At 44.2% G+C, this 15937-nt stretch overlaps 1 protein-coding gene across 4 annotated transcripts in view; it reads right to left on the reverse strand.

The window, feature by feature from the left end:
* The window catches only part of ZWILCH (zwilch kinetochore protein), a 96573-nt gene that overhangs the window by 68254 nt on the left and 12382 nt on the right, over positions 1-15937 (reverse strand). For all 4 annotated transcript variants that reach the window (XR_010985744.2, XM_068126221.2, XM_078786033.1 and 1 more), the window contains one exon: positions 6380-6576. Coding sequence is in view for 3 of the 4 variants with exons in the window: in XM_068126221.2 (XP_067982322.2) it covers positions 6380-6576 (197 nt within the window). In the remaining variant the exon portion in view is untranslated. The remainder of the gene's footprint in view (positions 1-6379; positions 6577-15937) is intronic.

A 15937-nucleotide genomic window follows, 5' to 3' on the forward strand; every position in this document is an offset into this window, starting at 1 on the left:
TTTCAATAGCGTTCTTCCTTATGCCTAGATACACCCACACACCAGATTAGAAGTTGGTACTTCGCTTATTTTTCAAGATATTCCGCTCACAAGGTTCAGACATACATGGCGTCAGACATACATGGCGGCGGCCATCTTGGATTTTGACGTGGGTTGCACCCACACACCAAATTAGAATTCGGTCCTTCACATGCACGCACGTACGCACGCACGCACACACGGACGGAGGGGAAAACCATAGTCCCCCTTTCGCTCCGCGGTGCGACGGGGGACAACAAAAGGCCACCGACCTGTCTGCGTAAAACCAACAAGAATTGTGCTTTGGTATTGTCGCGGAAGATAATATTGTTACGGACCCGGGTTTCGGGGTTTACCACGAGGGGACCTTTCGGACTCCTCCCGTACCTGAGGTCACCGGCTATGGATAACTCTGCCGGTACCGCTGAACCTGGCAGGGTTCTCGCTACTACGTGCGTTCCTTTTCCGATGCTGTGCAATATCAATCAAGGGGGCTCACACCCTCGATACATACTTATCTTATTTAATCAGATGCAGCTGAGCGAACTGCCAAGCTCGCACCGGCTAAAGTTACAGAGACAATTGGTTGGGGTAAAATGTCCCGTCTATCACTAGTACACCTTGATATAGTCAATAGGAAAGAAATGAAACTAGCACATTGGAACAGAATTTTTACCAGAATATCAACAGTTTACCAGAATTGCAAGAGGAGGCATTGACAAAGCAGAATCAAAGCAACACATTTACAAATTACAATCATCAATACAAGCAACAATAAACAATAAAATAAACCACACAACCAAAAGGACAACCCAAAAGTCTTATTCCCCTTCACTCTTAACCCCTTCTACAATCCGACTTGGTTATCTAACACATCACATGGGCCCAGCAGAATCACACTCCAAGGAAATTAGATAGGAAGAAGAGAGGAGGGGAGATAGTCAAGTTCAGGGCGTAGGTTCGGCCACTGGGCTCACCAGGCACCGTTGACGGACCGGTACCGGTCCTCATACAGCGTTCGGGTAAAGGGGGAAGGAATGTCAGTGTGGTATTGTTGTGTGGTGAGTGGAGAGGAAACCCTGGAGTGCTAATTAGTACGCTAGCCCTGGACCAAAGGGGAGGCAAGTTGTTGTTTGCTCTTTCGCTGAAGGTGTTGACTGCTGTTGACTTTAGCTCTGTGGTCAGCAGGCTATTTGTGCATCAAGGGAGACGAGGTCGAGAACATTAAGAAAGAGGATAGCAAGAGACAGAATGTGTACATCAGTAATGCACTGTCGTCCTTCACCAGAGACCTCTGGACGGCACTTTGTCTTAGCGCCGCCTCGACCTCCGCGCAGAGTCGGCGTCAGAACAAATCTAATGGGGGGCATTAGGGTAACCGCGGGGGGGGGGGGGGGGCACAAACTGCCGTTCGAGAACTCAATCTATGATGTAAATGCTTGATAATAAGTTTGCCGTCAACAATCAACACACCAACCCAGTTACAATTATTTTAAAACATGCTGCAAAGTCAGTCAGTCAGTCAGTCACAGTCACAGACACAGACACAGACACAGACACAGACACACACACACCACAAAATATAGCCTACGTGCAAGCCACGTCTCTGTCTTTTTTTTCTTTTTTTTCTTTTTTTTTTTTCTTTCTTTTTTTACTTCTTTTTACTTTTTCTACTTCAAACTTTTCACTCACTGCACTGTGCGCGTCATTGGACCATCATTTGAAATAGACTATTTTTCTCCACTCTTACCGAATAAATGCAGACAGACCCAAAAATCATTCAACATTTTGCGTAGTAATCATGAAAGCCAAGGCTGGCATCATAAAGTGAATGAAACGCATGGCTTACCTTCAGAAGAGTTGCAGGCGGCGAGTGTTGGTGCTGAACCTCCTAAGAATGGCGTCCTTTCCACTCAGTTGTGCATTTTCGGGTTAAGTCTCTCTCAAACGCTCGCTGAACCAACTGGGCCTTTCTCTTGTGGAGCATTGCGTGTCTGTGGTCCGAAAATACGTTTCTCAGAGTGGAGAATGAATTCTCGCACATTGCTGTGGAGGCGCCAAATGTTGAGGCATGTTTGAAAGCAGTCAGTACACTGGGCATTCCGATCAGCTGTGTGTGGTGCTCTGAGAGGATGTGCTGTGTCGTCCAATCCCTCTCGATTGGCTGTGATTGTTTTTGTGAGCTGAAAAACTGTTTAGCAACTTCGTACTCTGCCTCAATTATAGGCGATCGTGGCAGGTCCATAATATGCTTCACAATCTTTACATCAAGAAATGTATCACTTTCTGGATTCAGTGCAACAAGTGCACCGGCCAAGTGTGAGTTCTGCTCGCTGAATCTGTGATCCATCTCTCCAAGCACCGAATCAATGGTGTTGTAGTGCAGTCTCTGAAGTTCTGTTTTTTCGTCATCATCCCTGTGTCCTATAGTTCCCATAACGACATACTCATCCATATTCGTGTTCGCTTTGCGTCTCCGTTTGGGGATCGCGGGTCTCAGTGATGCGCTGGCAGCCATGGCCATGTCCCACACCTTATTAAACTCCTCGTCAATGAGCACACCACTTCCTCAAATGTGACCTGATGCAAATATGACCAACAGGGTGTTTTCTTTTCTTTTCTTATTTTTGTTTTTATTTCATTTCATTTAGCAAAAATATTTTCACTTTTAATATGATAAATATAAATTAATTAATAAAACGCAAAGTTTGGCGCCAAAGGCTTGGCTTGCAGGTGGGGGGGGGGGGGGGGGCACAATAACTCATTTGGGGGGGCAAGGCCCACGAATTCCCCCCCATGACGCCGACCCTGCCTCCGCGCCATGTTCTCCTCAGAACAGCGCAACGGGTCTCTCTCCAGCTCAACGGGTCTTTCTCCAGTGGCAGGCAGGTTCTTCTTCCTCTTGGCAGCAGATCTCAAGTCCAGTCAGAAGGGGACGAAACCCCCTTGCGTTCCGCCTTACACCTATAATTAAACGGGGCAGGGCTCGGTGGGATCAAAGTTCGGACAAGGCGGAGCTTCTGGAAGCAGAGGTCAGGACTCCACCTGTAATCCACATCGGAGAGTCTTCATTGGTGCGCTCTGAAGGCACCGCCCTCCTTTCCCTGTCAATCATCATTGCGGGAGGCGCGGTGCCAAAGTTTGCACGGATTCACTGCTGTTGGACCTTGCAACGGTTTTTCAAATCAATCACTGTTCCTGTAAAGTGAGTTTGAACAGAGCGCGGCGATGCTGCTTTCCTATATGATTTGTGTGAGATGCTGTTGTTTAATAAACGTGTCTGGATGCAGAGAAAATATGGACTAAATGGTAAATTTAAAATAATTTATTTATTATGATTAGTACAAGTAGCACTGATGTCTCAAATGTGTCTGGACAGGCAAATACCGAATTGAAACTGTGTCTAACTGTGTCTGGAAAGAAGAGAAGCTGAATTAAATAGTGTCTAAAATGTGCAACGGTTACCAACCTACATGTCTGTGGGTTTCGGGTTATGGGAGGTGGTACTCATTGCCGTGCAAAGGAGGGGAGGAAGAAGACTTCTCTGTTCGCAGAACTGCAACAATTTTGAGATCTTTGGATTGCAACAGATGCACAGATGTAGGCCTCACAGTCGACGCAGATGTGATCTTCTTTCATGTGCAGCACATGGCTGCAGGTGGTATAATTTACTGGCGGTGCAGCTGTGATGCCTCCTTTCGGTTAGAGAAGGAATTCGGCCAGGTTACCGGCAATAGCTCACCTACTCTTTGCGAAGGACACCGTGGAATCTTAATGTCCAGTAACTAATGCCGACAGACAGGATGCCTAATTAAACGTCCATCTGAGGGACGGCACCCAAACTGATGAATCACCTGCAAAACACCAGAATGACAATTTACATCTGGGTCAACATTCAACCACAGATTAGATAGCTCAGACATGAGTAAGCATAACTCTATGCTATCCTATCAGCCAACAGATGTGATGCTGGGATACAAGCCCATAGGGGAGAGCAGTACTTCAGTGAGCGACTGATTGATTAAGGCCTTGTAGACTGTGAGCAATTCTGATTTTCCAAGGATTGATATGGAAGAACGGAGGATGATCAGTCCGCAGTTGGCTTTGGAAGCCAGCTTTGCTGCATGGTCAGCCAGGGAGAGGTAACGGCTGACAGTGAGGCCTACAAGTTCAAGAATATGAAACTCTTCCAGTAGATGACCATGGAAACACATAGGTGGATGCATTGGACAATCCACCTGTAGCAAAAGGGTGAGATTTGCATTTTCCAGTATTGAAATAGTACAAGTTCCGTTTATCAGACCTGCATCTATCTATAATTCCAGTAATCTCTGTACGTTTGTACGTTTGTCTGTGACCGCTGTTTCTCGACAACCACGGGTCCGATATACTTTTAACTTGCCAGGTATATTGCTGGGGACCCGAGGATGTGCCTTTTCAAGGTTTCATATTAATCGGACAATTACTTACCGAGCTATGTCCAAAAAACGATTCAACCAATCAGAGAGCAGCGAACTATCGCGTGTGCCGAACGTGGCGGACACACTCTGCCTCGGATGGCACATTTGAGAGCGTATTCATTTATTTCACGTTTGCAAACTATGTTGGCGTTAAACTATGTTTTAAAACTAATAAAAACGAATTTGCGATTCATTCGCTTTCCTGCGCGTTTGTGCACGCGATGGCGATTTCTTTACCAAACTCCGGAAGCCGTTCGCTTTGGACCAAACCATTTCATGTAAATAGAGGGGGGGGATTGTCACCGTACTCGCAAGCCGTTCGCTTTGGACCAAACCATTTCATGTAAATAGAGGGGGGGGATATAATTTTAGATATAGATATAGTACGGGCAATGCCCTAGTTTAATCAATTCCAGATAAACAAGGTGATGCAGTCTGCCTGTTGGTGGGATAATGGTACTGCACAAAACAATGTAAACTCATCTGCAAACTAGAATGGCGCTCGTAGAGTGCATATTCTCGCCTAGCGCGTTCATTGTGAACAAAAATTCCCTTCCTGATTGCCATCATTAACTGAACACGCTGCCATTATGGCCCACATACCCGAGTCATCCATGCACCATATTACATCACGTAGTTTCTTGGCATGGGTTATGAATGTTATAAATTTAATACTTCACTCTCAACCTTACAGATTTCAATGCAACCAATTACAGCTGGAATACGACTTCACCGATGACATCATCATGATCGCTCTATATACCCAATGGGGAGTTGATGACATATGCCAAGTTTCATTTTCTTCGTTGAGCGGTTTCAGAGAAAATGATGTCCAATTTGCTTGCCCTCTTGTTAATCCTTTAACCCTGAGATCATCTTTCAGCAACTCATCCTATGTTTTCCTCGGGCGGCCTCTAGCTCTCCTTCCATTCACATTCATATTTAGGCACCTCTTCACCCAGCTGCCCATCCATTCCATTTGTCCGAACCACCTCAACATACCCCAACGCATAACCTCACTAATGCTCTATATACCTAACCTGTCTCATAATTCCACATTTGCTGTGCTGTTGTTCAGTGTCACATTATACATCCATGTCACCATTCTCATTTCATTTCGTTCACACCTCCCGTTCATCCTCCCTTTTGATCACCCAGGTTTCACTGCCATACAACATCGTGCTTCTAATACAAGCTGCAGAAAGTTTTCCCTTTAGTTCGAGATCCCCCTCAATATCAATAGGGGTAACAACTCCCTAAACTTCCTCCAACCACTTCTAATTCTTGCAAAGACCGCTGCCTCTGCACCACCACCACCTGCAGCAATCATATCACCAAGGTAACAAAATATATCTACACATTCCAGGGATATGTCCCCATAAACGAATCTTTCCACTCTGATTGGTGCCACTTGTTTACCTGCACAGACAGCACATTTAAAGTCAGGAACCACCTGCAGTCTACCCCTGATGTCACTACACCTCTTGAAAAACAGGTTACAGGTTTTCTGTTACAGTTACAGAAAAATACAAAAGTTCAAGTTTTAAAATTTTGATTGGGTCAGACCCACAGAAGGCCTTTGTCGCAATGTTAATGCAGAGCTAACGCCCAGCCAGCTGAAATGATGGCAGATGAAGTAGCCAAAGATGAGGAACAGAGTTGTGATGGATGGTTACAAATTGATCAGTGTTCGCTAAAATCGAAGCATTATGAGTATATATATATATATAGTCCTCATTTGGGTAGTTCGTACCAGACCAAAAAAACATGAGGTTGGTGTGGGTGAGGCATATGCAGCCGGATATATTCCACTGCACTAGGAGACGTTAGCGTGGACAAGGACAGCGAGAAATAGATTTCTTCACATAGGGGTTTCAGCCTGTGGATGAGGATTGCTTTACCTTTACAAGTTGCAGTGTATAGTTGCATCTCAATGGATGAAGAATGGACCATAGGACAAGCCCCCATCCAGCAGATGCTCTCTTTGTCCTTCATGTCACAGCGAACCCACAGTGGTGGCAAGGGCAAGCTGGGTGGATTGCTGGAGGAGTCCCAAATGTGGTTGTTATGGCCAATACAGAACCACGAGAGAAGGCGTCTGAACACACACAAACACCAAGTGCAAGAGGTGTTCGCAAAAATAAATTGCAGCATTTAAGACACCTGGCAGCATGAACACCCACTCTTTAAAACTCCACAATGATAGTATCACAAAAATATTACAAAAAAAAAAACAAACAAAAAAAAGGAAAAAGTTTCAAAATTTCAAAACATTTTAAATTGGGCTCCTGGTGTGAGGAAAGAGCAGAAAAGAAGGTTACATAAATAATTCATGAAAGGCATGTGGTAAGGGAAGAGTATTGATTAAGGCAGATTGTAACTTGCCCAGGATATATTGGGTCGAGGAATAGCGAAAGGTTAGAGCAGATGAGGAGGGGGTGGGAGAGGGTGCAGTGATAAACTTTCTATAATGATCCGTATGGTGGAGGGGGTGGAGGTCGGAGAGAATTTAGGGACAAGTCACAATAACATCGTGTAAGAGTACTGTTAAGAGTTAGAGTTCGGAATAGTAGAGTAAGGCTATTAGGTTTTGGGTGATGAAGATGGTGTTGGGTGATGTTGGGTGATGTAGATGGTGAGAGGTTAACAAGAGGACAATCAGCATCAGAGAAATGGGAAACCTTAAAGGGGAAAACGTATAAGGTACAGAGTAGGTATATTCAAATGAAGTGTAAAGCCAGAGACAGAAAGAGACCAGGGTGGATGGGCAGGTAGATAAAGAGTGATATAAAGGAGAAGCAGAAGCCATTTACCAGATGCAAAATAACAGGACGAGAGTGAGACTTGTATCAGAACAGGTGTTAACCGAGGTTTGTTAAGAAAATAACTCGGCAATCCAAAAGAGAATACGAGAAGGACATAGCTACGAATGTTAAACATACCTAGAACGGCAGTCGGTAGAGTGCATACCTCCTCCCAGCTGAACAGTTTAGATTTTGTCTACCACTGATAGGCCGGACCTGAACCAAAATCTAATTGGCTTGTTTTTGTCACCGAACCAACTCATCCACCAAATTTTGTCATAATTCGTTCAAAACTTTTTGAGATATCATGCTATGTACCGTTTTTAGCCCCATCTCTCAATGGTGAAGAATCACTTTAAAATTATCATATCCAGATAAGAGTCTAGGTAATCAATTCGTCCTCGTCATACACCCAACCTGTCCACCAAATATCGTCCGAATCCGTCAATACCTTTTTGAGATATCCTGCTCACAGATAAACAGACAGACAGGGGTGAGAACATAACCTTAGTACACCTCTGGTGGCAGAGGTAATAACAAGGCATTCGTCAAATACACATGGAGTAAAGAACAGATTAGGACAAGTGTGAGCCCATCGAGGAATAGCAAAGGGTGGGTGGTTCGTGAGGAAAGTGAGATGGCAGGCTTATTAAACAGTCATCTTGCTTCAACATTTACACAAGAACAGAAAGAGGATTTACCAATAGCTGAGAGTATCTATCAAGGAAGTGAGAAAGGGCTTTTTGAGGAGATCCAGAGAGTAGTGATGGAAGCAAATTAGCAGGTAAGAAATCTAAGAGTAGATAAAGCTCCAGATAATATGCACCTGAGAGTTTTGAAGGAGGTGGCTGAGCAGGTACGTGCGATGTTAACGGATACCTTTAAAAGCTCACTGGAGTCAGGACAGGTTCTGGAGGATTGGAGAGTAGACAATTTAACACCATTATTTAAGAATTGGGGAACAATAGACCTGTTAGGTTGACTTCAGATGTGGAGAAGGTGTTTGAAATATTAATTGGGAACCAGATGAGGAACTAACAAGCATTCTGAGTATTGCGCTGCAATACATGTCCCCTACCGGCAGTCTGACGTCCAGAAAACCATTGGGGAAATTACCAAGGGTTATTTACCCACAGGTTCTAAATCGTTCCCAATCGCTAATTACCTCAGGACGGGCTCACCTGTGATTCGCACTCGCGACTTCGATTTATACACCTTGCAGACAGGTCAGCAGAAGCACGAGAAAATAAGTTGTTGATAAAGAACCTTTCGAGTCGCTAAATATCAGTAATTTATTATATTTTCCGGTTCACGATCAATGATCGGTGTATATATATATTGCTCGGCTTGGCTCCGCCCCTCCAGAAGGCGCGCGCTGTGTCGCGCTTTTGACGTTCGCGAGACGAGGCTGAGGGCGCGCGGTGCGGCTTGAGGAGAACCCCAGAATAAACAAGAGATATCCATTTTTAAAATATTTTCGTTTAATTAACGATGTCTGCCAAACCACGTGCCCTATCGCAAATTCCAAAAGGGCATTTTAGTAGATTGACGTGCTGAACAGATCTGTGAAGTTTCCCCTCGATTGGATCAAAAATGACGGAGGAGCTCGGTTTTAAAGGTTCATGCTTAAAAACATCAGAACTCTGAAACCATGTGACGCATGACGTCATGCTCGCTGAATTTTTTGTTCGTCATGGAGATGCGATTCTGCCTGCAAAGTTTGGCCTCGATCTGTTCAGCCGTTGCAGAGAAAAAGGAGTTTTCATGTTTTCACGAAAAACAATATGGCGGCCGAACCACCTGACCTGTGACGTCATAATTACCATTAAAATATTGTACAGACTGAGTCCCCCCTACGGTGAAAATGTGATCGCAATCGGTCCAATTATTGCAGAGAAATTGTTTTTTAAAGGGAATTGAAACTTAAAATGGCACTGAGTTCAGGATATTTTTTTTTTTATTTTTTTTTGGATACAAGATCGAGGCTCGTGAAAGAGCTAACATTAATCACACAAAAAGACAAACCGACACACAAAACACAAAAAACAAGGGGAGCGGCAGACAAGATGGGGAGAGAGGGGGAAGGACACAAACACAACATTTGAGAACAGGGACATCGGGAGGACTTGGGGGGGAGGTGGGAGAGGAATAAAACATATGAACACTGCAAGGACTCAGGGGTGAATTACCGGGGGTAGAAAAGATCAAGGTTTTCGATGGGGGAAGATAAGAGATGGTGGTGAACAGCTGTTTTAAAGACCTGGAGGGAGGAGTGGGATTGAAGGGAGTGGGGGAGTTTGTTCCAGAGGCGGGAGAAAAGGGGAATGAAAGAGTGAAGGTGAGCAGAGAGCCTAGACTTTGGCAGTTTAACCATAAGAGGGTTGCAGGCAGATCTTGTGCGACCTGAAGGAATATTGGGGGGACAGAGCACAGAGAGAGCTGGGGGAGCAAGGCCGGAGAGGAGTCGGTAGAAGACAGAAAGACCACCAACCTGCCTGCGGTGAGTGAGTGAAAGGCCCTCGGAGTTGACTACATCGCAGGAGATTCCAATGATTCTGAAAGCTTTGGCCTCAACAGCATAAAGCCGAGCAAGGTGTGAGGCAGGAGCACCAGCCCAGAGGGGGGAACAGTATTCCATTGAGCTGCGGATGAAAGCCTTGTATGTGGTGAGGAGCTCAGGTGTGCCAAGGAAGGACTTCGCACGACGGAGGATGCCTAGTCGGCGACTGGCTTTGGAGGCCAGCTTGGAAATGTGGTTTTCCGAAGAAAGCTCATGGCAGATAGTGAGACCCAAAAGCTTGAGCGACAGAACTTCTTGGAGAGGATTGTTGAGAAAGTAGATGGGAGGGTTGTCCAGTCGGTCCTTTCGGAGAGACATTGTAAGAGTGTGAGATTTGTCAGGATTGAAAGACATGTTCCACTTGTTTGACCAGTCTGTGATTTTGTCCAGGTCTGCAGAGAGTGAGGAGGCTGCAGACTGCCGATCTGAGGGATGAGGAATGGAGCGGCAGATAGTGGAGTCATCAGCAAAGAGATAGAGAGGATTTTCCAGAGAGTCGGAGAGGTCATTGATGAAGACCAGAAATAGCACAGGGCCCAGAACACTGCCTTGGGGAACTCCAGCCAGAACAGGCAGGGAAGATGAGAGAAATCCATTCAGGGCCACACGTTGCCTACGACCAGAGAGGAAATCCACAAGCCATGAGTGGAGATTTCCCTGAATACCATAGGAGGTGAGTTTAGTGAGCAGAGCTGGGTGCCAGACCAGCTCATCAGAATCAGAAAGGATCATCAGAATTATCAGAATTCCCAAAGTTCAAAGTGCCATAACTTTGTCAAAAATGATCGAAACGTCGTGAAGTTCGAACTTGATCTGTAACTTATCATGAGGAAACCATGCGCCAAGTTTGAAAGCATTACCATTAAGAGTTTAGAAAAAAAGTCCGGAAAACTGTTCTTTGCGTGACGGACTGACGGACTGACGGACTGAGGGACGGCGTGCAAACCTACAGTCCCCTCCGGTGTACACCGGTAGCGGACTAATAAAACAAGCATTCTGAGTATTGCGCTGCAATATATGTCCCCTACCGGCAGTCTGTCGTCCAGAAAACTGTTGGGGAAATTACCAAGGGTTATTTACCCACAGGTTCTGAATCGTTCCCAATCGCTAATTACCTCAGGACGGGCTCACCTGTGATTCACACTCGGCACTTCGATTTATACACCTTGCAGACAGGTCAGCAGAAGCACGAGAAAATAGGTTGTTGATAAAGAACCTTTCGAGTCGCTAAATATCAATAATTTATTATATTTTCGGGTTCACGATCAATTAATCGATGTGAATATATATATGTTGCTCGGCTTGGCTCCGCCCCTCCGGAAAGCACGCGCTGTGTCGCGCTGTTGACGTTCGCGAGACGAGGCTGAGGGCGTGTGGTGCGGCTTGAGGAGAACTAGAATAAAATAGAATAGAATAAACAAGAGATATCCATTTTTAAAAAATATTTTCGTTTAATTAACGATATCTGCCAAACCACGTGCCCTATCACAAATTCCAAAAGGACATTTTAGTAGATTGACATGCTGAACAGATCTATGAAGTTTCCCCTTGATTAGATCAAAAATGAGGGAGGAGCTCGGCTTTAAAGGTTCATGCTTAAAAACGTCATAACTCTGAAACCATGTGACGCACGACGTCATGCTCGCTGACCTTTTTGTTCGTCATGGGTATGCGATTTTGCCTGCAAAGTTTGGCCTCGATCTGTTCAGCCGTTGCAGAGAAAAAGGGGTTTTCGTGTTTTTGCGAAAAACAATATGGCGGCCGAACCACGTGACCTGTGACGTCATAATTACCATTAAAATATTCTACAGACAGAGTCCCTCATACGGTGAAAATTTGATCTCAATCGGTCCTATTATTGCAGAGAAAATCTTTTTTAAAGGAAATTAAAACTTAAAATGGCACTGAGTTAAGGATCATCAGAATTATCAGAATTCCCAAAGTTCAAAGTGCCATAACTTTGTCAAAAATGATCGAAACGTCGTGAAGTTCGAACTTGATCTGTAACTTATCATGAGGAAATCATGTACTAAGTTTGAAATCATTAGCATTAAGGGTTTAGAAAAAAAGTCCGGAAAACTGTTCTTTGCATGACGGACGGACAGACTGACAGACGGAGGGACGGAGTGCAAACCTATAGTCCCCTCCGGTGTACACCGGTAGGGGACTAATAAATACAAACTAGTTAAAGGCAGTCGGTATGGATTTATGAAAGACAGGTCATGCATTCAAATTTTTTGGAGTTCTATGAAGTAGTTTCTGATTGAGTGGATGAGGGAATGGCTATGGACATAGTATATCTGGACTTTACGAAAGCGTTTAATAAGGTACCACATAGTAGGTTGTTAACCAAGGTGAAGGCTTGTGGAATGCCTGGTCAGGTAGCTAACTTGATTGGAAAATGGATTTGTGATGGGAAGCAAAGAGTGCTTGTGAGTGAGAGGATGTCTTGCTGGGCAGAGGCAAGTAATGGGGTACCTCAGGGTATTATTCATCATTTACATCAACAATTTGGATAGGGGGTGAAGGGTAGGCTTTCCAAATTTGCAGATGACACAAAGATTGGAGGCAAGGTTCATCACAGAGAGGTTGATGATCAGATTGAGGAAATTATTGATTGATTGATTTTTTTTTTTTTTTTTTTTTTTTTTTTTTTTTTTTTTTTTTTTTTTTTTTTTTTTTTTTTTTTTTTTTTTGTTTTGTTTTGTTTTGTTTTGTATACAAGATCGAGGCTCGTGAAAGAGCGAACATTAATCACACAGAAAGACAAACCGACACATAAAACATATAACATCGGGAGCGGTAGACAAGAGGGGGAAGGACACAAACACAACATTTGAGAGCAGGGACCGAGAGACATGGAGACATCGAGAGATTTGAGAGAGGGCGAGGGCTTTGGGGGGGGGGCATGGGAAGGGGGCGGTGGGAGAGGTATAAAACATATGGACACTGCCAGGACTTCCAGGAAAGAAGTTGGAATTTCAAACAAGGTGGATCTGGGGTGAATTAGCGGGGGTAGAAAAGATCAAGGTTTTGGATGGGGGAAGATAAGAGATGGTGGTGAACAGCTGTTTTAAAGACCTGGAGGGAGGAGTGGGATTGAAGGGAGTGAGGGAGTTTGTTCCAGAGGCGGGAGAAAAGAGGAATGAAAGAGTGAAGGTGAGCAGAGAGCCGAGATTTCGGCAGTTTAACCATCAGAGGGTTGCTGGCAGATCTTGTGCGACCTGTAGGAATATTTGGGGGACAGAGCACAGAGAGAGCTGGGGGTGCAAAGCCGGAGAGGAGTCGGTAGAAGACAGAAAGACCACCTACCTGCCTGCGGTGAGTGAGTGAAAGGCCCTCAGAGATAGCTTCATCGCGGGAGATTCCAATAATTCTGAAAGCTTTGGTTTCAACAGCGTGAAGCCGAGCTAGGTGTGAGGCAGGAGCACCGGCCCATAGGGGAGAACAGTATTCCATTGAGCTGCGGATGAAAGCCTTGTATGTGGTGAGGAGCTCAGGTGTGCCGAGGATTGCATAGATTGGGCAAAAGATTGGCAGATGCAATTTAAGCTGAACAAGTGTAAAGTGCTGGGGGTGGGTAATGGTTCCCATTTCTAACTAGATGGTATACATAGAATACTTACTCACTCACCACGCAGTCAACTTGTTGCGAGCCAACTTTTCTGTTTTTTTTAAGGGGGGTTTTTTTTTTCTTTGATCCAATATGTTTGTCTGACTACATGACCGATTAGATCATAAATTTAAATTCTCCAATATAATTGTTGTGTAGATCACGCTCATTGAAACTGATCGGACTGAGCGTTGTACTTGTCGAATTATGATGTAATAATGAAGGCATCGCTCACATCATATTAACATATTTTATTCCCCATGTTAGGGGAATACTTGACAATGAGCCATGTTTCAATTTTTCCAGCGGGCGGTTTCAGAGATATAGAGGTGCAACATTTTTCCCAAGATGGTGCTCATACCACGTGACCTATGATGTCATAATTATGACTAAGAAAACTATACAGGAGGAGGCGCTCCTATAGTGAAAAATAAGTGTCAATCGGACCAACGGCCAAGCAAATGAATAGCAAAAATGCAGACACGCATGTATGACATACAAAATATTGGCACCCTTGCACCTTTTTCTAATAATGCACCGTTTATTCCAGGAAAATGTTGAAATAAAAATATATTTTGGTATCCACATATGTATTTCTTTGGTTTGCAGTGGAACAAAACAAAAAAGCTGAAAAATTACTAAATCGTAGCTTATTCTACACAGAAATCCTAAAATGGCCCGGACAATATCATTGGCACCTTTTAGAAGTTGTTAGAAAGAATTAGATTTCAAGCAGGTGATTCTTCTTTAGTTTGGAATTGAACTCACCTGTGGTGAGTTGCAGGTGCCTGCAATATAAAAATCACTCATTCAACCAGTTTGAATAGAGAAAAGAAGTAATTCTGCTGTTTTGTGTCACTGTGTGTACCGCAATGAGCATGGAGAAAAGAAAGAAAATCAGAGAATTGTCTGAGGATGTCAGACACAAGATTGTAGCCAAGCATGGACAATCTCAAGGCTACAAGTCGATCTCCAGAGACCTTGATGTTCCTGTGTCCACCGTACACAATGTTATCAGGAAGTTTAAAGCCCATGGCACTGTAGCCAACCTCCCTGGACGTGGCCGCAAGAGAAAACTTGATCGAAGATTGCAGCGAAGGATTGTTCGAATGGTGGAGAAAGCACCTCAATCAACTGCCAAACAGATTCAAGCTGACCTTCAGAAACAAGGTACGACAGTTTAAACTCGCACCGTCCGTCACCAACTCAATGAAAGGGGGTGCTATGGTAGGAGACCCAGGAAGACCCCACTGCTGAGAAAGACCAACTGGAGTTTGCCAAAACACACCTGAACAAGCCAAAATCCTTCTGGGAGAATGTCCTGTGGACAGATGAGACCAAATTAGAGCTTTTTTGCAAAGCACATAATCTCTATGTTTACAGAAAACAAAATTAAGCGTTCAAAGAAAAGAACACTTCCCCTACAGTCAAACATGGAGGAGGTTGAGTGATATTTTAATGTTGCTGTGATGCCTCTGGCACTGGGTGCCTTGAATGTTTGCATGGCATCATGAAATCAGGAAATTACCAAAGCATTTTGGAGCGCAATGTTCAACCCAGTGTCAGGAATCTGTGTCTCCATCAAAGGTCATGAAAGTCTTGCAGCAAGACGATGACCCCAACACACTTCAAAAAGCACCCAGGAATGGCTCAAGACAAAACGCTGGACTGTTTTGAAGTGGCCAGCAATGAGTCCAAATCTAAATTCCATTGAACACCTGTGGGGAGATCTGAAAACAGCACTTGGCAGAAGGCACCCTTGAAATCTGGGAGAGCTGGATCAGTTTGCAAAAGAAGAAAGGGCCAAACCGCCAGTACAGAGGTGGAGGAAGCTCATTCATGGCTAGAGGAAGCGAATGACTGCAGTTATTTTGTCCAACGGCTGAGCTACCAGATATTAAGTCTAGGGTGCCATATCTATTTATTTTCTGATTCAGAAGGATATATTAAGTTTTGAATAAAAAAAACAAAGGTTCTGTAATATTAACAGTGAAATAAAGAATTGTGGAGACCAAATACTTTTTGTCAATTTCAACTTATTTTTAGAGAAAATTGTGAATTATTTGAAAAAAGTGCAAGGGTGCTAATATTTTTGGCCACGACTGTACTTACGACATGTGTATGTACAACATACGTACGTATGGACGCACCCGATCGCTTACCCCGCTTTTTGCTTTGCGAGAGCAGGGTAATAATTGTGATGTCTGTGGAAGGTGTCTTCCATCATCTTACTTCTTTCCCCCTCCCCCCCCCCCCCCTTTCTGTTCCCCATGGAACGGAAATACTGTGTGTATATATCTATCTATAATTCCATTAATCTCTGTGTGTATGTGTGTTTGTATGTGTGTATGTGTGTATGTTTGTCTGTGACCGCTGTTTCTCGACAACTACCGGTCCGATATACTTGAAACTTGCCAGGTATATTGCTGGGGACCCGAGGATGTGCCTTTTCAAGGTTTGAAATTAATCGGACAAGTAGTTA

The sequence above is a fragment of the Myxine glutinosa genome, chromosome 10, assembly GCF_964187855.1.
Source record: "Myxine glutinosa chromosome 10, kmMyxGlut1.1, whole genome shotgun sequence".
In the NCBI taxonomy this organism is placed as follows: Eukaryota; Metazoa; Chordata; class Myxini; order Myxiniformes; family Myxinidae; genus Myxine; species Myxine glutinosa.